This window comes from Solanum stenotomum, chromosome 12 (genome assembly GCF_019186545.1).
Source record: "Solanum stenotomum isolate F172 chromosome 12, ASM1918654v1, whole genome shotgun sequence".
Taxonomy (NCBI): domain Eukaryota; kingdom Viridiplantae; phylum Streptophyta; class Magnoliopsida; order Solanales; family Solanaceae; genus Solanum; species Solanum stenotomum.
This window is the reverse complement of record NC_064293.1, coordinates 30,052,427-30,068,015: the sequence shown is the minus strand read 5'-3', so window position 1 is coordinate 30,068,015 and position 15,589 is coordinate 30,052,427. Positions and strand designations below refer to the sequence as shown.

General features: G+C 33.1%; 1 protein-coding gene across 1 annotated transcript; it reads left to right on the top strand.

Annotated features, from left to right (window-relative positions):
* The first annotated feature begins 7,069 nt into the window (after positions 1 to 7,069).
* On the top strand, positions 7,070 to 15,524 carry LOC125849567 (uncharacterized). The gene is made up of 9 exons (XM_049529668.1): positions 7,070 to 7,228; positions 7,998 to 11,143; positions 11,264 to 11,344; positions 12,041 to 12,193; positions 12,636 to 12,799; positions 12,910 to 13,057; positions 13,370 to 13,492; positions 14,382 to 14,469; positions 15,182 to 15,524. Exons 2-9 carry the CDS (start codon positions 8,228 to 8,230, stop codon positions 15,382 to 15,384), a joined length of 3,876 nt encoding a protein of 1,291 aa, XP_049385625.1. The 5' UTR covers positions 7,070 to 7,228; positions 7,998 to 8,227; the 3' UTR covers positions 15,385 to 15,524.
* Positions 15,525 to 15,589: the final 65 nt, after the last annotated feature.

Here is a 15,589-nt window from a genome sequence, read left to right as displayed (position 1 = left end):
TTCGACGGAAATCAAATTTATTTACATGTATATTAAATGTTTGTTGACTTTGTTCTTATTTGAAATGAGTCAATTATACATAACATATTTAAATAATTTTTTTTAATATTTTGATATGCACATAGTAAATGTGGTCATGTCCTTGAATATTTTTTGGCAAATAAAAATAATTATTTTTAAATTTAATTTATTTATATGTATATTAAATATTTTTTTCCTTTTTAAAATGAGTCAACTATACGTTACATATCTTAAATTGAGTTTGTATTTTAGTAATATGGTCATTTACTTGAATATATTTTGGCAAATAATAATAAATGTTTTCAATTGAAATCAAATTTATTTACAAGTATATTAAATATTTCTTATTTGAAATGAATCAATTATACATTACATATCTAAAGAGCTTTTTTATATTTGGATATGTACAAAGTAAATGTAATGTCTTTGAACATTATTCGATAAATTAAAAAAAAAACTTTTTTAATAAAACTTGTTCAAATCTTATATAATGTTTATTTGAAGTTCAAAAACCCAAACAACATGTATTTTCGTTATTGTCTTTTGTGATATCATTAACTACTCACATTTTTGTTGATTTAGGAGTGGAAATATAAGTTGATTTTAAGTATAATATGATTAATAAAATATTTAACTGAAAATAACTAATGCAAAATTAATTAAGCTTTGAATAAATAATAATTTGATATCATTAGCTAACAAATTTGTGATTTGTTTGATTTAATAATGCTTAAAAGTATCGATCTTCTTTTTCACCTTTTTAAAAGAAAATGTTTTTAGTTGCATAGCAAATACAATAGAAATTAGTCAAATTTATAATGTGATTAATAAAAAATAAATATAATAAAATATCTAACTGCAAATAACCAGTGTAAAGTAAATTACAGTAAAACCTCTATAAATTAATACTCGATAAATTAATAATCTCTCTAAAGTAATATTTTCCTTCGTCCCGACTTGGGCCAATGGAAAAAATCACCAATTTCGATAAGATAATAAGATAATATATTTTCAGAAGACCCCTACATAAATATATGGTCTCATTAATATCATAAATTAATAATAATTCTTTAAAAGTACAAATATATCTAAGACAATTTACTGAAATATGATTCTATCGTGTTCTTTAAAATATATATATATATATATATATATATATATATATATATATATCTTGTTGAAGCTCATCTCTAACTTTTCTTATTGCATCCAAGAGCTCTAGTGTTGTCTTTTCGAACTGCATCATAAAATTGTAAAGAGTTCTAGATGTGATAAATGCTTTCTTACGCGTAACTGATTCCAAAGGTATAGTATCATCTTCAACTTCATCATCAACATTGCTTTTTCTGATGGTATCCACAATTCCTTCTAAGCTCTAGACCTCTGAATATGTATCACTTTCACCCGGATAATCCAACAGGTTATTGACATCCATTTTATTGTGATAAGCAAGATTATTAATCATGACCTCAAGTTCATGCATGGCGTTTTCACAAGTGGGTTCATTCAAATTCTTTGAGATTACATCCCCCAAACGAATTTTACAGTGTTGAAAACAATTTGCTATTGTCTCTTGCTAAACATTTGTTGTCCAAGCAGGGATTGCAAAATTGACAGCATCCAAAACATTAATCTACTGGATCAGTTTGTCCACTTCATAGCCTTCTAATATCCTACGATAAACTTGAAAGCTCTTATTATCACAACATCACAAGGTTCAATTTTGGATGTCATGTTGGGTGGCAAGAAAAATAATTCAACATCTTAATTTGTAGTCCTTCAATATTTCTATTATGAGCTAGACAATTATCTACCATAAGCAAAACTCGTCTACCATGCATTTTGTGGTCAAAACAACGAATATATTCATCAAAAAACACACTTGTCATCCATGCTCTTTTGTTTGCACGATAGTGACAATTCAATAAATATGATACATAAATTAGTAAGATACAATTATTTTGATGTATTCGTTGTACTTTATATATAATTTTTTTATGTGAAATCAATAAATATGATACATAAATTAGTAAGATATAATGATTTTGATATAATCAAAATTAACCTTCATTAAATCTCAAATCATTCTTTACATTAATAAATATTAATTTATCGATTAAATAATATTTTTATAAAATAATAAAATTTCATAATCCCACCTATATTAATTTATAGAAGTTTTACTGTATGTGTTGAATAACTAACGATTTGATAGCATTAAATNGGTCCTCATGAAAGTTTAGTATCGCAACAGCAAATCCGACCAAAGTTGGGGTATTTTTCAGACCCTTATCCCTTTAGTTTAACTCTAAAATTGTTTGATCTTCTTTGTTAGTTTTTTAAAGATTTTTTTAAAAAAACTTTATACATAGTAAATATAAATATGTTACAAGCTACTCAGATTTATTTACATGTATATGAATGATAATTGTTATTTGTAAGAGAGTCAACTATGTATTACATATCGTAAACAAGTATTTATATTTGAATATCCACATAATAAAAATGAGCACGATCTTATGTATTAGTTGGGCAACTAAAACTAATTATTCTTTTAATGAATATAAAATTAAATTTCAAATATTACAATTTTTATTTGAAATTTTGAAACTCAAACAACAAGTATCAAAATTTATTAACTATTTATAGCGTTGTTGATTGAATGTATATGTTGATTTAAGTATAATATGATTAATAAAAGAAATTTTTTCACCATTGATTAAGGGAAAATGCATAATTACCCCCCCAACCTATGCCCGAAAAGGGGTAGAAAATTATATATAAAATAAGTTCGGAGGGTAATAGGACCTTAGTAAAGATTAGGTGTGTCTCAGGGATTTCGAGCATAGGTTGGGGGTACTTATGCATTTTCCCATTGATTAAAGAAAATATGTACATAACTGTTTATTTGTATCAACACTTCATATGTTTACTTTGAATTCACTAATAGGAAAAGAGAAATGATCGGGAAAAAAATTTCACTTAGATATAAAGTAAAAAATGTATACTAATTAGTGTATAAAAGCACAATATGCAATTTTTTAAACTTTATTTTTCCTTATATGCACACAGTAAATGTGATCTTATTTTACATGTTACCTTGACAAATAAAGAGAACTCTTTTCTTAAACGGGAATAAATTTGTGTTAGATTAAAACTTATAGTTTTAATTGAGCTTAAAAAATTTGAACTAACATAGTTTTTTTTTCTTTTCATTTATCATCTTTTATGATGTTGTTGACTTCTTTGTCTTATATGATTTACAAGTCAATATATAAATTTGACATCAATAAATAATAAAACAAAAAATTATTTAATTTACCTCTTGAAATTATTTAATTGTTTTGCTACTTATTAAGGAAAATATTTTTTCATGTATTATAAAATGAGTGAACTATTTAATTTACCTTTTTGTTACCGTTTAAAAATTATTTTTAGATATATCGAAAATGTGTTATAAAATTAACCAAATCTAATTATATTATAATTTTATTCTTTTTGAAAGAGTTAATTATACTTGATGTTTTTTGTTCTTTCCAAAAATCCATATCAAGTGTGCAAGTTGAATATAGAACCACTAGACAATATAGAATTGCTAGACATATTATCATTGACCAGATCTTATGGAATTATATTTTAGAATTCAACTTTACCTATCACATTGATTATTCGAAATAGATTCTGAAATTCTAGTCCATCTACATTATCCTATCTAATTATTGGGGAATTTTTTTTTCTCATTTGTTATCTGACATATTTGGCAGAATCTGAAATAATCATAACAATATTATTGAGTTTATTTTCACTAATCATGTCATATCTCGTACCATAAAATTTACCTTCTCATTAAATTATTATCGTTTTAATAATATATTTTTACTAATATCCATATTCAGCGATCACAACACTTTAAACTTAATATTAATGGTTCCTTCAATAATATGGATAACTTACGAGGCATCAGAGGTGTCACTATGGATGATCTTGATAACTAGAAGATTGATTACTACAAAAAATATAAAGGAGTTAATCCAATATACACAAGAAATTCATATTACTTTTTAAATGTTTCTGCAATAAAAATTTCTTTCACATAGTTTATAACATATTTCTCATATCAGGTAGGTGTTAATTTGAAGGAACTAAGAAATTCGATAATCTATCATAAGTTCAAGAAAAAAAACATGGTGACATATGTTTTGACAAATTATGCAGGGATAAATAGTACTACTGAGAACTATATAACTCTTTTGAGCCCTTTCTCATGGAGTAGCACAAAAGTTTGATGGAAGAAAAGGAAGAACACATTACTATTAAACAAGTATCATTTTGCATTTGTAATAATCCTGGCTAGGTTCGAAAGCATCAATATCTCATATGCAATAGATAACTAAGCTATTATATATAAAAAAAAAAAAATTCACGAAAATAGTAATAATAGTTGAACACCATGAAAGTAAGGATAAATGAATTCGAAATGAAGGTCTGAATTAAAATGTTATGAGCAATAGTATAATACCCTATTATATACATGCTTTGAGTTAATACAAATATCCACGCTTATCACAGGTTAATATCAATACTTATATGGAATTCAATTATTCTTTTCCCTAACATGCTTATGAAAATTCTATAATTTTACTTTTAAATTATCAAACACGTATTGATTAATATTATATTTTAATTGTATCTATAAATATAGATAATTTTTTTTTATCAAGTTTGACACATAAATGTTTAATGTATACTCATTTATAAGTTAATCAGTATGTAATTGAATTGTTATCAAGTAATGAACAGTTTATTTACCAAAAAATACTATAAATTAATTTAAGAATTCGTGCCATTTGCAAGGGTTTGGTTTTCAATTTAATAATTTTAGTTTATGATTTTAAAAAAAAACTAAAATAGAAAACTCTATATGTAGTGATGTCTTTTATATTAAAAAAATGTATTGAATATCGTATGTATTCACTTTTAATCAGTGTAAATAGAGTGGAATTCGAATTTAAGATTGAACTTTGGCCTATGCAAATTTGAAAATGTATGAAAGTAAAATAATCAAATTACAATAGCTAATTATCATAAGTCGGGCAGATTAGTAGTATAAGAAATTTGAGTGTGATTTTTTTAAATTTTAATATCATTTACTTTTATTACTATGACTTTTACATCATATAATACGAGGAACAAATAATATATATTATCAATTTATATTGATTGTATGTATGCAATTCAACTAAGTTCATTATATACAATTTTTATACTTCATAATCAACGTTGCGATTTTTTTTTTAATATAACTTTATGATTTGTTCTCGATTTTTTTTCTCGAGTGCTCGTTTGATTTTAGCTTTTTTATTTTTTACGCAATTACAATTCTTGCTCTTAATATATATATTTTTCAAATTACTTTAAACTACTTGATTTTCTCAATTAATCTGCACAGTTTTGTTGTTGTCATGCTCATATTGTACTCGTTTAGCTATTAGGCTATGTGTTTTGTTTCTTGTTTAATGCTTTCGTAATGATTGAGAAATAATATTCACTCGTATTTTGATGAACTTATCACAAAGATATTGCGCAACTCATTGTTACAATGCAAGCATCTTGAATTTTCATAAGTTGACATCTTGGATGAGCTGAAAAGTGTTCAACATTATTAAGAATGAGCAGTTTATACAAAAGAGAAAATTTCAGATTTTTTGAAGCATACAAAATTGTACGAAAAAAGATATGGTAGATGTTAATTGAAATAATTTAGTGTGTTTACAACATTGCTGAATTAAAACATGTATTTATATTATGGCTAACCCTCCATGAAAATTTCAAAAGGCAAATTGCTCTTTCTGTCAAACTAGAGAGGAGAAAGATTGATCACTTCTTGTTTATGTATTCTTTCACGATAAGTATTTGGCAAAAAATTCTTAATTAAATTATAAATGGTATGTGATCTAAAAAATGGAGTTTAAATGCAAATAGTGAACCAACAAGTATGAAGATTGTGTATTATGAATTTTATCATAAAAACATGAGTTTCACCAATGATCTACGTCATCTGAACGGAAAGGAACATCAAAATATTTCAGAATGCTACTCATTCTGATACTCATGCTTATTTTCCCTCTTGCTACTGTTTTTATCTTACATAATGCTCATGTTTATTTTCCCTATAGTCATAATTTGTAGCCCATCATATCATCTACATAAAATAAGCATGTTGCTATTATTTTTATTCACATAATGCCATGTTTACTTTCTCGATCTTCATTGCGATACAAGTGATTTGTTATATATTATATAGAGAGAAGAATTAAAAACAAGTTCATAAACTTGACGCAAATTATTAGTTTCGTGCTCGAACTATTGACAGCCTTAAAAACACCCATCTACTTGACTAACTGAAGATAAATGCACCCCTGATACACTCTCGATATGCCACACGACATAACAAGTGGTCTCAAACTCTTGTAGGGTCACAAAATTCTTAATAAAAAGTCTAGAGAAGTGTTGAAAACACCCCTAAACTTGACGAGAATTTATGGGTGTATTTCACTAATGTTGCAAGATTGGGGGTTTATTTAGCTTTAGTTAATCAAGTAAATGAATGTTTTTAAGACTGTCAATTATTCAGGAATGAAACTAATAATTTACACCAAGTTTAGGGGTATTTTCGATACTTCTCTATTATAATAAAATATAAAATATGATTTTGACAAACGGATGAAATTATGTTCGGAGTTCAACTACCACAACAAAAAGTATTCATCTTTTTGTGGCAGAATTTAGACGGACTATTCCAAATTTTGAGTAAACAACTTGACTAAAGTGCAAGGTTTATAGAATTACAAGGACTTAACGTGTAATAAACGGTAGTTGCATTCGCGACGCGTGTGATGCTTCATATTTTTCCATTGACGAAATTACCCCTACGCAAAACTTTCGTAAACCAATAGAAACCATTGGGTGGGAATAAAACATGTCCAAAAGGTACAACATGTTAAGCTACAAAGTACAACCGTTTAAGACAGCATTAGGAAGCGAAAGGGCATTTCAATTCACAATCTTTGCAAACCCTCCATTGACTCTCAAGTGGTAGTGATGAAGAAAATCTCTCCCAAAATCTCCGCTGCTTCCCCGCCGGTACTCCGCCGTCGCTCCGTTCTTCTCCGGTGACCATTCGATGATACCGATGTTCAGATAACAAGTATGAACAATCTTATAAAGATGTGCTGTTTTTATGATTGATTTTTTGTCTTTATTGTTTGGGAGCTGAATTGTTCGTTTTTTGGTTTAGTCATGATATGTTCAGCGTTGATTGAGTAGTTTTTGGTTCTGGGTTTGGTTTGATTGGACTGGAAATTTAGGTTCTTTGAATTCCGTTCTGTGGTTGTTGATTGATGTTGTTGCTTTATTAGCTGGATCCTGAGCTTCGAACTTGATCTTAGCTCATGTGTACTAAGAATGATTTCAGATCTTTTGGCATAATATGAAATTAGTTAGGAGAACTGTTTTTGTACATTTACTAGTGTGAAAGATTTGAACTTTTTGGATTATCTGAAGTATTTGTATTATGATTTATAGATCAGTAGAAAATGTAGTGAACCTCTACTGCTAGAGAATCCAAAATTTTTGAACTTCGAAATTAGAATGGTACCGATGATGGGTTACAATTGGTGAGGATTCATAAAGACAACTCGAAATATCTTGTGGTTGTTGTTATTTTTGTATTTGTATCATGATTGGTGATTAATTGAATAGTCGTTGCGTTTCTGTTTAAGACGGCTGGTGATTATTTTTTCTAAGTTATCTTTACAGGCCAACATAATATGATTCCATTAATGTGGATCACTTAGGACTGTTGAAATCACTGCTTAACTATGTTTTACATTTCCTTGGACATGGATCATGTTAAGCCTTTTCTAACCTTTCTTGTTAAACATTCTCTGATGAAGCATTGCTTTCTGTGTTTGCAGCTTCTGTTTCTTTACCCAACTGCAAGATCACAGTATGCATGTAGAAGTTGTGTGAGTGTAGTGTAATAAGGAATCAGTTTTTTCCTTCTTTCATTACAAGGATCAGCTGTTAAAATGTGATCATGATACACTTGCAAAAAGTTCAGTAAGGGTGAATAAGTAAGAAATTAGTTATATCTCATTTCTCTTTGGAACAGTCCTTTTAGGCTGTGAATGTTGAGGATTGTCTAATGGATAGAAATGTTGGAAAAGGCATGATGGGACAGCAGAACTATGAACAAGGCCGCTATGGCTCCGTGGAGACTAGAAATGAGGTCATTGGTTCTACAAATCAGAGATTCTTCCAGGATCCATCCAGTTCTATTAATACTAACATAAGACCTCCTGATTCCACTGTACCTGTTGGAGCTAGGCCTGTAAATTATTCTATTCAGACTGGTGAGGAGTTTTCTTTGGAATTCATGCGGGGGGTTAACCCTAAGCAGCATCTCGTTCCACATGCATCTGGTGGGACTACTGGTGCAACTTCTTATATGGACCTGAAGGACATACTTGGAATATCTCATACAGGTTCTGAAAGCGGAGCAGATATCTCCATGATTGCCTCAATGGGAAAAGGTCGAGATCAAAATCATGAGAGATCTAGGACTTCTGCAAATGATGAGAAATCCTGCCACCAAGTTGCACAATCTGTGGCCAGAACCTCATCAAGAAATAACAACATCCGTGGGTATCAAAGTCATTTATCTTCTAGATCTAGCACATCAGGAAAGTTGAGGTTTCTCTGCAGTTTTGGCGGTAGAATTATGCCTCGTCCAAGTGATAGAAAACTTAGATATGTTGGAGGTGATACACATCTCACTCGGGTCAGTAAGGATATTTCTTATGACGAGCTTATGCAGAAGATGTTGACAATATATAGTAATGTGCATACAGTAAAATATCAGCTTCCTGGTGAGGATCTTGATGCATTGGTGTCAGTTTCTTGTGATGAGGATGTGCAGAATATGATAGAGGAATGCCATGTTCAAGAAGGTGATGGATCACACAAACTGCGAATTTTTCTCTTCTCTAACAGTGACTTGGATGATGCTCAAGCTGGTGTTGAGAATGTTGAGGGAGATCTAGAGATGCAGTATGTTGTTGCTGTCAATGGCATGGACTTCGGGTCTAGAAGAAACTCAATTGCTCTGGCAAGTGCTTCAGGAAATAATCTCGATGAGTTTCTTAGTTTAACAATTGGTCAGGAGAATGGTCGAGTTGCTACTGATGCTTCTCATCCAGTGGCTGGTGTGCCTCTAACTGGTCAATCTACTCATGTGATGGAGTCAAGTTCATTACATGCCTTTGACTCCAACCAACAAGGGTACCATGGTCAAACTATTCATCATGGCGGTGCTGAATGGAGACCTTTACCCCCTTCCATGCCTGTTGACAACTTCCAAAATTTAGATGCCAAAAACACTGGTTTGCTGCAGTATGGGCATGATCCTCATCCACCTAACTCCTCACAACTCGGAGATAACTTTGTTGTTAGTTCTAGCCACAGTTACCTGAATGGGGATGGAGGTTCAACTCACGAACAGCCATATAGAAGTTCACCTATGAACGGCCAAGAAGCACCAGCTGAAGTGGTAAAAATGAAAAGAGACACCTCTTTCCAGAAGAAAGTTGAACTTGCTAAAGATCAATCTCTGGAAAAGGAAGTGCTTAAGGAGGCAAAGATGAAAAGAGAAAACTCTGCACAGAAATTGAATGAGCCTGAGAAAATGCGGTCGGTGGAAACTGAAAAAGCTGTTTCCTTGAATTCACTTGTTAGTTCTGCTCCAAGTCACGTTTCCCAAGTTGAAGCATCAAATTCTGCTGCTACGGCAGTTCCTGGAAATTCTGTCGTGCCATCTAAAATTAATGAGAAGAGTCAGGAACAAGTGCAAGGCACAGTGTCTCTTGGATCTGTTCAAGAAGAAAAACCCGATGGATATAGTGAAGATAGCCACTTTTCGGCATCTGGTAGAACTTTGAACGCAGGCTATGGTGACTCTGAAGTATGCCCATATGACCTTAGCTACGAGCCACCTTCAATGCCTCCACGAGTTTTTTGTTCTGAACGTTTGCCCAGGGAACAGGCTGGCCTAAATCGGTTGTCCAAATCTGATGATTCCTCTGCTGCACAGTTCATAATGACCCACACACACTCTGAAGGCAGCCAGCAGATCCTGGAATCAGTTGATAAATTACATGATGTTGGGAGATTTATGCAGTCCGATAAGAATCTGTCTGCTAATCAACCTGTTACCGAAGAGAAAAAGGTTGAACATCAGCAGTCTATAGAGTTAGGTGACAATGCCAAGGGAGTTCATTCAAAAGTTGGTCAAGATGTTTCTGAAGCAAATCTTGAGAAGCCCGAACTGAAAGCAGCAACTTATGCCGATAAAGTGAAATCTGGACCTAATAATCCTATCACTAGCAATAATGTTCATGACGTATCTGCTTCCAAGCCAACAGAGCTTCATTGGGGTGATGCAGCTGCAAATAGACCAGAGGAAAATAAAGCTATGGGGCAAACACATCCTCTAGCTGAGAGAGACCCTCAAGTTGCAGCAGCAGCCACAGGGAAGCCATCTGCTACAAGTGGCTCTCCTGAGCATGGTGACATTCTTATTGACATTAATGACCACTATCCCCGAGAGTTCCTCTCTGATATTTTTTCCAAAGCTAAAATAATGGGTGATTCATCAGTGCCAGCTCTACTGCGTGCTGATGGAACTGGTTTGAGTTTAAATATGGAGAACCATGAACCAAAGCGCTGGTCTTATTTTCAAAAGTTTGTCCGAGATGATTATGTGAGAAAAGACGTGTCTCTGATAGACCAGGATCATCTTAGTCTCTCATCTTCTCGTGCAAATGTTGATGATGGAGCATCCATGGATTATGGTTATCCTCCTTTTAAGGGTGGTGGAGCTATGATAGACCATATGGACTCCCGAATGACTATTGAAGGTGATATTCAACATCCATCGCGCGATGATGTTGGACCATCCACCATGAATGTGCCTTCAGACTACAATCCTACTCAAACCACTGGCATCCAAAGCATGCAGTATGATGGTGCAATGCATTCAAAAATACCTGAATCCGATTATCAGGTATTCTTTTTGAATTGTTGAGACTTCTAGCAGTGTAATTATGCTTCAGGTGATATTGTTGTCTCTTATTTTCTGAACTCGTACAAATGTGATTAAAAAACCGTTTCATTGTACTTGAAGGATGAGAACCAAGAAGTTCAGGATACTGGTTTTCCACTCATCGATCTCTCTATGGGAGGTTTTGATCCAAACTCATTGCAGGTATTGTGGACTTGAGCCCTCGTAAGTATCATAGATCTGGCATATCTTGAAGTATGTATACTATTTTGATGGGTGAGTCTTAGGCGAATGAGTGATGCAGGCAACCAAAGGTAGCATAGGTCACAGCCAATAACAGTTCTTCATACCAAAAGTATGGGATAAATTCAAGTTCTGATTTTCTGCCTAAAAATCCTTATATGACAATAAGTTTGACATGAAGGCTAGAAATTTGTGGTTATTGATGGTTTGTTGAACTATGTTGGGAGCTCAACATATCTTCACTTCTCGAGTCCTATCTGCTACATTATTGCTTTGCTTGGGGAGGAGGGGGGTTTTGGTTGATATACATGGCTTGCTCCTTTGTATCTTGAACTTATGCATTTATTTAATGCAGAAATGAAGAGACTATTTGTAACTTGTTTCTTTAATTAGAGATGAGGGTTTTTTGCATTTATATGCATGACTTGCTCGGCATCTTCAGTTTATGCATTTGATGCAGATATTGATTTTGTTTTCTTACTTTTTCCAATCAAGAATTATTGAAATGGAATACATTTTTGAATTCATTGTTCCAGATTTCTGTTTGGTGAGTTGCATGTTCAACTAGATTACCCTTTTAGTTAAGCTGTAATAAGTACATGCAGCTGTAATTTGAGTCAGTTTTTGTACTCAACTTGTTTTTTTTATCCCTCACAGATTATCAAGAATGAAGATCTTGAGGAGTTGAGGGAATTAGGTTCTGGAACATTTGGAACTGTTTACCATGGAAAATGGAGAGGAACTGATGTTGCCATAAAGAGAATCAAGAAAAGTTGTTTCACAGGCCGCTCATCAGAGCAGGAGAGACTGGTGAGCGTCTTTGGATACATGTAATTATGTCTGCCACAATATAATCAATCAGTACTTGTTTTCCTGACTCATCAGCTTGAACTCCAACTTTGTAATTTATATGGCCAAAGTTGTATAAACATGTTTTCGCTTGCATTGTTATTTGTCATGCTGTATCTTTGTGTTGCTCTGCTTGCTGTTTCTGCTGTTCCATGAGACCGTGTACAAACTAACTTAAGGTTTACAAACTTACACATTGTTGCAAAATATATGTTGGACCATTTTAATCAATTTTATAGCAGTATAGAAGTAGATGTTGAGCAAATTTCATTGTAGTTCAGAAATCTAATTCTGTTTTGATTAAATTTAAACCTGTAGAAGTGTATTAGTTCATATATTTGTCATGCTTTGAGGTTTTTTTTATACTAGCATTTTTGTAATGGAATCAATGAACTATTTCCAGACTCTAGAGTTTTGGCGTGAAGCTGAAATTCTTTCAAAGCTTCATCATCCAAATGTGGTGGCATTTTATGGTGTAGTGCAAGATGGGCCAGGGGGAACTCTTGCAACATTAACAGAATTCATGGTGAATGGGTCTCTCAGACATGTTTTGCTTTGCAAGGATAGGTGTTATTTCAAACCTTTCAACCTTTATATTATTTCAATTTATATCTAGCTCTGCTTTGGTGTTTCCTTATGACAAAACTTCTTACTTTCTGCCTATTCTGACTTACCAGACACCTAGATCGCCGCAAGAAGCTCATAATTGCTATGGATGCTGCATTTGGAATGGAATATCTGCATTCAAAGAATATTGTACATTTTGATTTGAAATGTGACAATTTGCTTGTCAACTTAAAAGATCCTTCTCGACCCATCTGTAAGGTGTGTACAAGTATATAATGGTTTTAATTTAATATTTTAGAAGGAAAAAAAGGTCTGATGATTGTAATCACTAGCTGATATATTAGCATATCTAGGAGCACCTTTCTTTTTATTGATAATTCATGTAATGATCTTAAGAGTGCCTTTGAACTGCAAATACTTTCCTTCGCAACTTACTTTGTTATTCACTCATCATGATCATGAGTAACAAGTTTCTATTGACAGAAAATTCATTTCATCAAGAAATGAACAATAAAATGTTGTGTAGGATCAAGCAAAACTAAAAAACAAGATCATGTCAATTTATTGTAGGTTGGTGATTTTGGACTTTCAAAAATAAAGAGAAATACGTTGGTCACTGGTGGTGTTAGGGGAACCCTTCCATGGATGGCTCCCGAGTTATTGAATGGTAGCAGTAATAAGGTTTCTGAGAAGGTAAGCTTCCAGATTCTAATCTTTACATTGACATATCCAAATCTGATATGAATACATTTTTGTTTCTTTTTGTGGCATGGGGAATGGGAGAGCATATTTCGTGCTGATCAACCCAAATTTCTATTATTAAATTTTCATGCTAGTCCCCTTTTAATTTGTGATGGTAGTAAGTGCGTTGATGCTTCTCTCTATCTGTTTTCCAAACCTTCGAAATCATTTGGATGGCCTGTTCTCTGTCATTTTCTGTCTATTAAATTTCTGCAGTCAATAACTTCTCCTTTTGTTTTTCTATGCTCCCGCCAATTTCCTTACTGGTAATCTTTGTTTGGCAATCAAGTTGATAAGGACTTTAATGCATAGATCCATGTAAAGATATGACACCTAGGCCTAATTCAACCCCAAAAGCTAGCTCATGAGGGTAGGATTGCCCAAGGCCACATAAGGAGACCACCAGTCCATTTTCCAACCAATTTGGGACTTTTACCCACTCTAATACCCCCTTCACGCCCAGGCCCAACTGGAGCGTGGTCCGGGACCCCAAACGGGGATGGACCTAGCTCTGATACCATGTATAGTTATGGCACCTGGGCCTAACACAACCCCAAAAACTAGCTCATGAGGGGAGGATTGCCCAAGTCCATATAAGGAGATCACCCATCCATTCCCCAACTACTGTGAGACTTTTACCCACTCTAACAGTACAAGAGATCTGAGAATTTAAATCAACCAGTATGAATTATTTTCCTTGGTCAACAATATTTGTCGTTTTTGTGATATTTGCGGGTTCCTTAATTTTCTTTTTTTCCCCATAAAGGAAATAGGGTTATTAGGTGGTATATCATATGTATATGTATTTCATTGTCTGAGTGACATTATTGAAACTTTGCAGGTTGATGTTTTTTCCTTTGGGATTGTGCTCTGGGAAATTCTGACTGGCGAGGAACCCTATGCTAATATGCATTATGGAGCAATTATAGGTTTGCCTTACTCAATCCTCATTTTATCTTTGTCTCTTGCTGTTCTGTACTGTCATCTTCTTTTATTGCCTTCTTGACATGAAATAAAGCTGCTTTCAAAATTAAACGAGTGAGTGAGGAGTGTGAGTTCAATTAACAGCAAAAAGCAACAATAACCAATTTTTTTGACTGGAAGAAAAAACTGCATAAAAGTGTAATGCATAAAGTCAGGTATATTTAATATTCATCCCCAAACGACAGAATGGTCATTTTTATATTTAATTAAGAGAGGTTTAGTCTTTTCAAGGACCAACACGTTGAATGACATTGATGCGCTCAAGAGTCAGATGTCGATACTCTAGCTGAAAGGCACTTAGAAAAGCAATTTAATGAAGATAAATAGAAGCATAGCAAGTTTAATTGCTTCTAGTTTCTACTCTTCTCGAGTGCCACCAATCGTTTTGAAAGCCTTTTGGAATGTTGAGCGTGGCTGAACATACAGTAAAATCTGTAATGGAACACTTTTTGCTTCCCTTAGTCCCATCTCATCCATAGAATGCCAAAGGTGTTTCTCAGGGTAATTCTATCGGTCCTGCCATACTGAACTAGGATGCGTAGCAACTGTCAGAAAACCCTCACGTCGTTTATTTATTAATTAACATAGCCAGGAATTATGAGAGCTAGAGTTGGAGTTCAGGAACTCATGCCTCCTGATATCTCATGTTATATGCAGGTGGTATAGTCAACAACACCTTGAGACCACCTGTTCCGAGCTTCTGCGATCCTGAGTGGAGAATTCTTATGGAACAGTGCTGGGCTCCAGACCCTTCTGTTCGGCCATGCTTCACCGAAATTGCCAGACGTTTGCGTGCTATGTCTGCGGCATGCCCAACAAGACCACAAGCTCATCCACCTCAAAACCAACAGCCTAAGTAATCTGCATTCCTGCCTCGATATTCTACAAGAAGGATAATGAATATATCTGTATCATATTTAGTGGGGGAGAATTGCCTCCTTCAGGGTTTGAAATAACATTGTCGTTAAACTAATGATCGACAGAGTATATATATATATATATATATATTATTCCAGAAAAACATGAAAAAAAATCATGATATATTGCAACTTGTAAAGCATCATC

Bases quoted from the DNA above. Each gene is read 5' to 3' on its own strand.
- LOC125849567 (XM_049529668.1), top strand. From the start codon at position 8,228: ATGGATAGAAATGTTGGAAAAGGCATGATGGGACAGCAGAACTATGAA. The intron at 13,493-14,381 runs GTAAGCTTCCAG...GAAACTTTGCAG, and splicing joins GTAATAAGGTTTCTGAGAAG to GTTGATGTTTTTTCCTTTGG. The intron at 14,470-15,181 runs GTTTGCCTTACT...TGTTATATGCAG, and splicing joins GCATTATGGAGCAATTATAG to GTGGTATAGTCAACAACACC.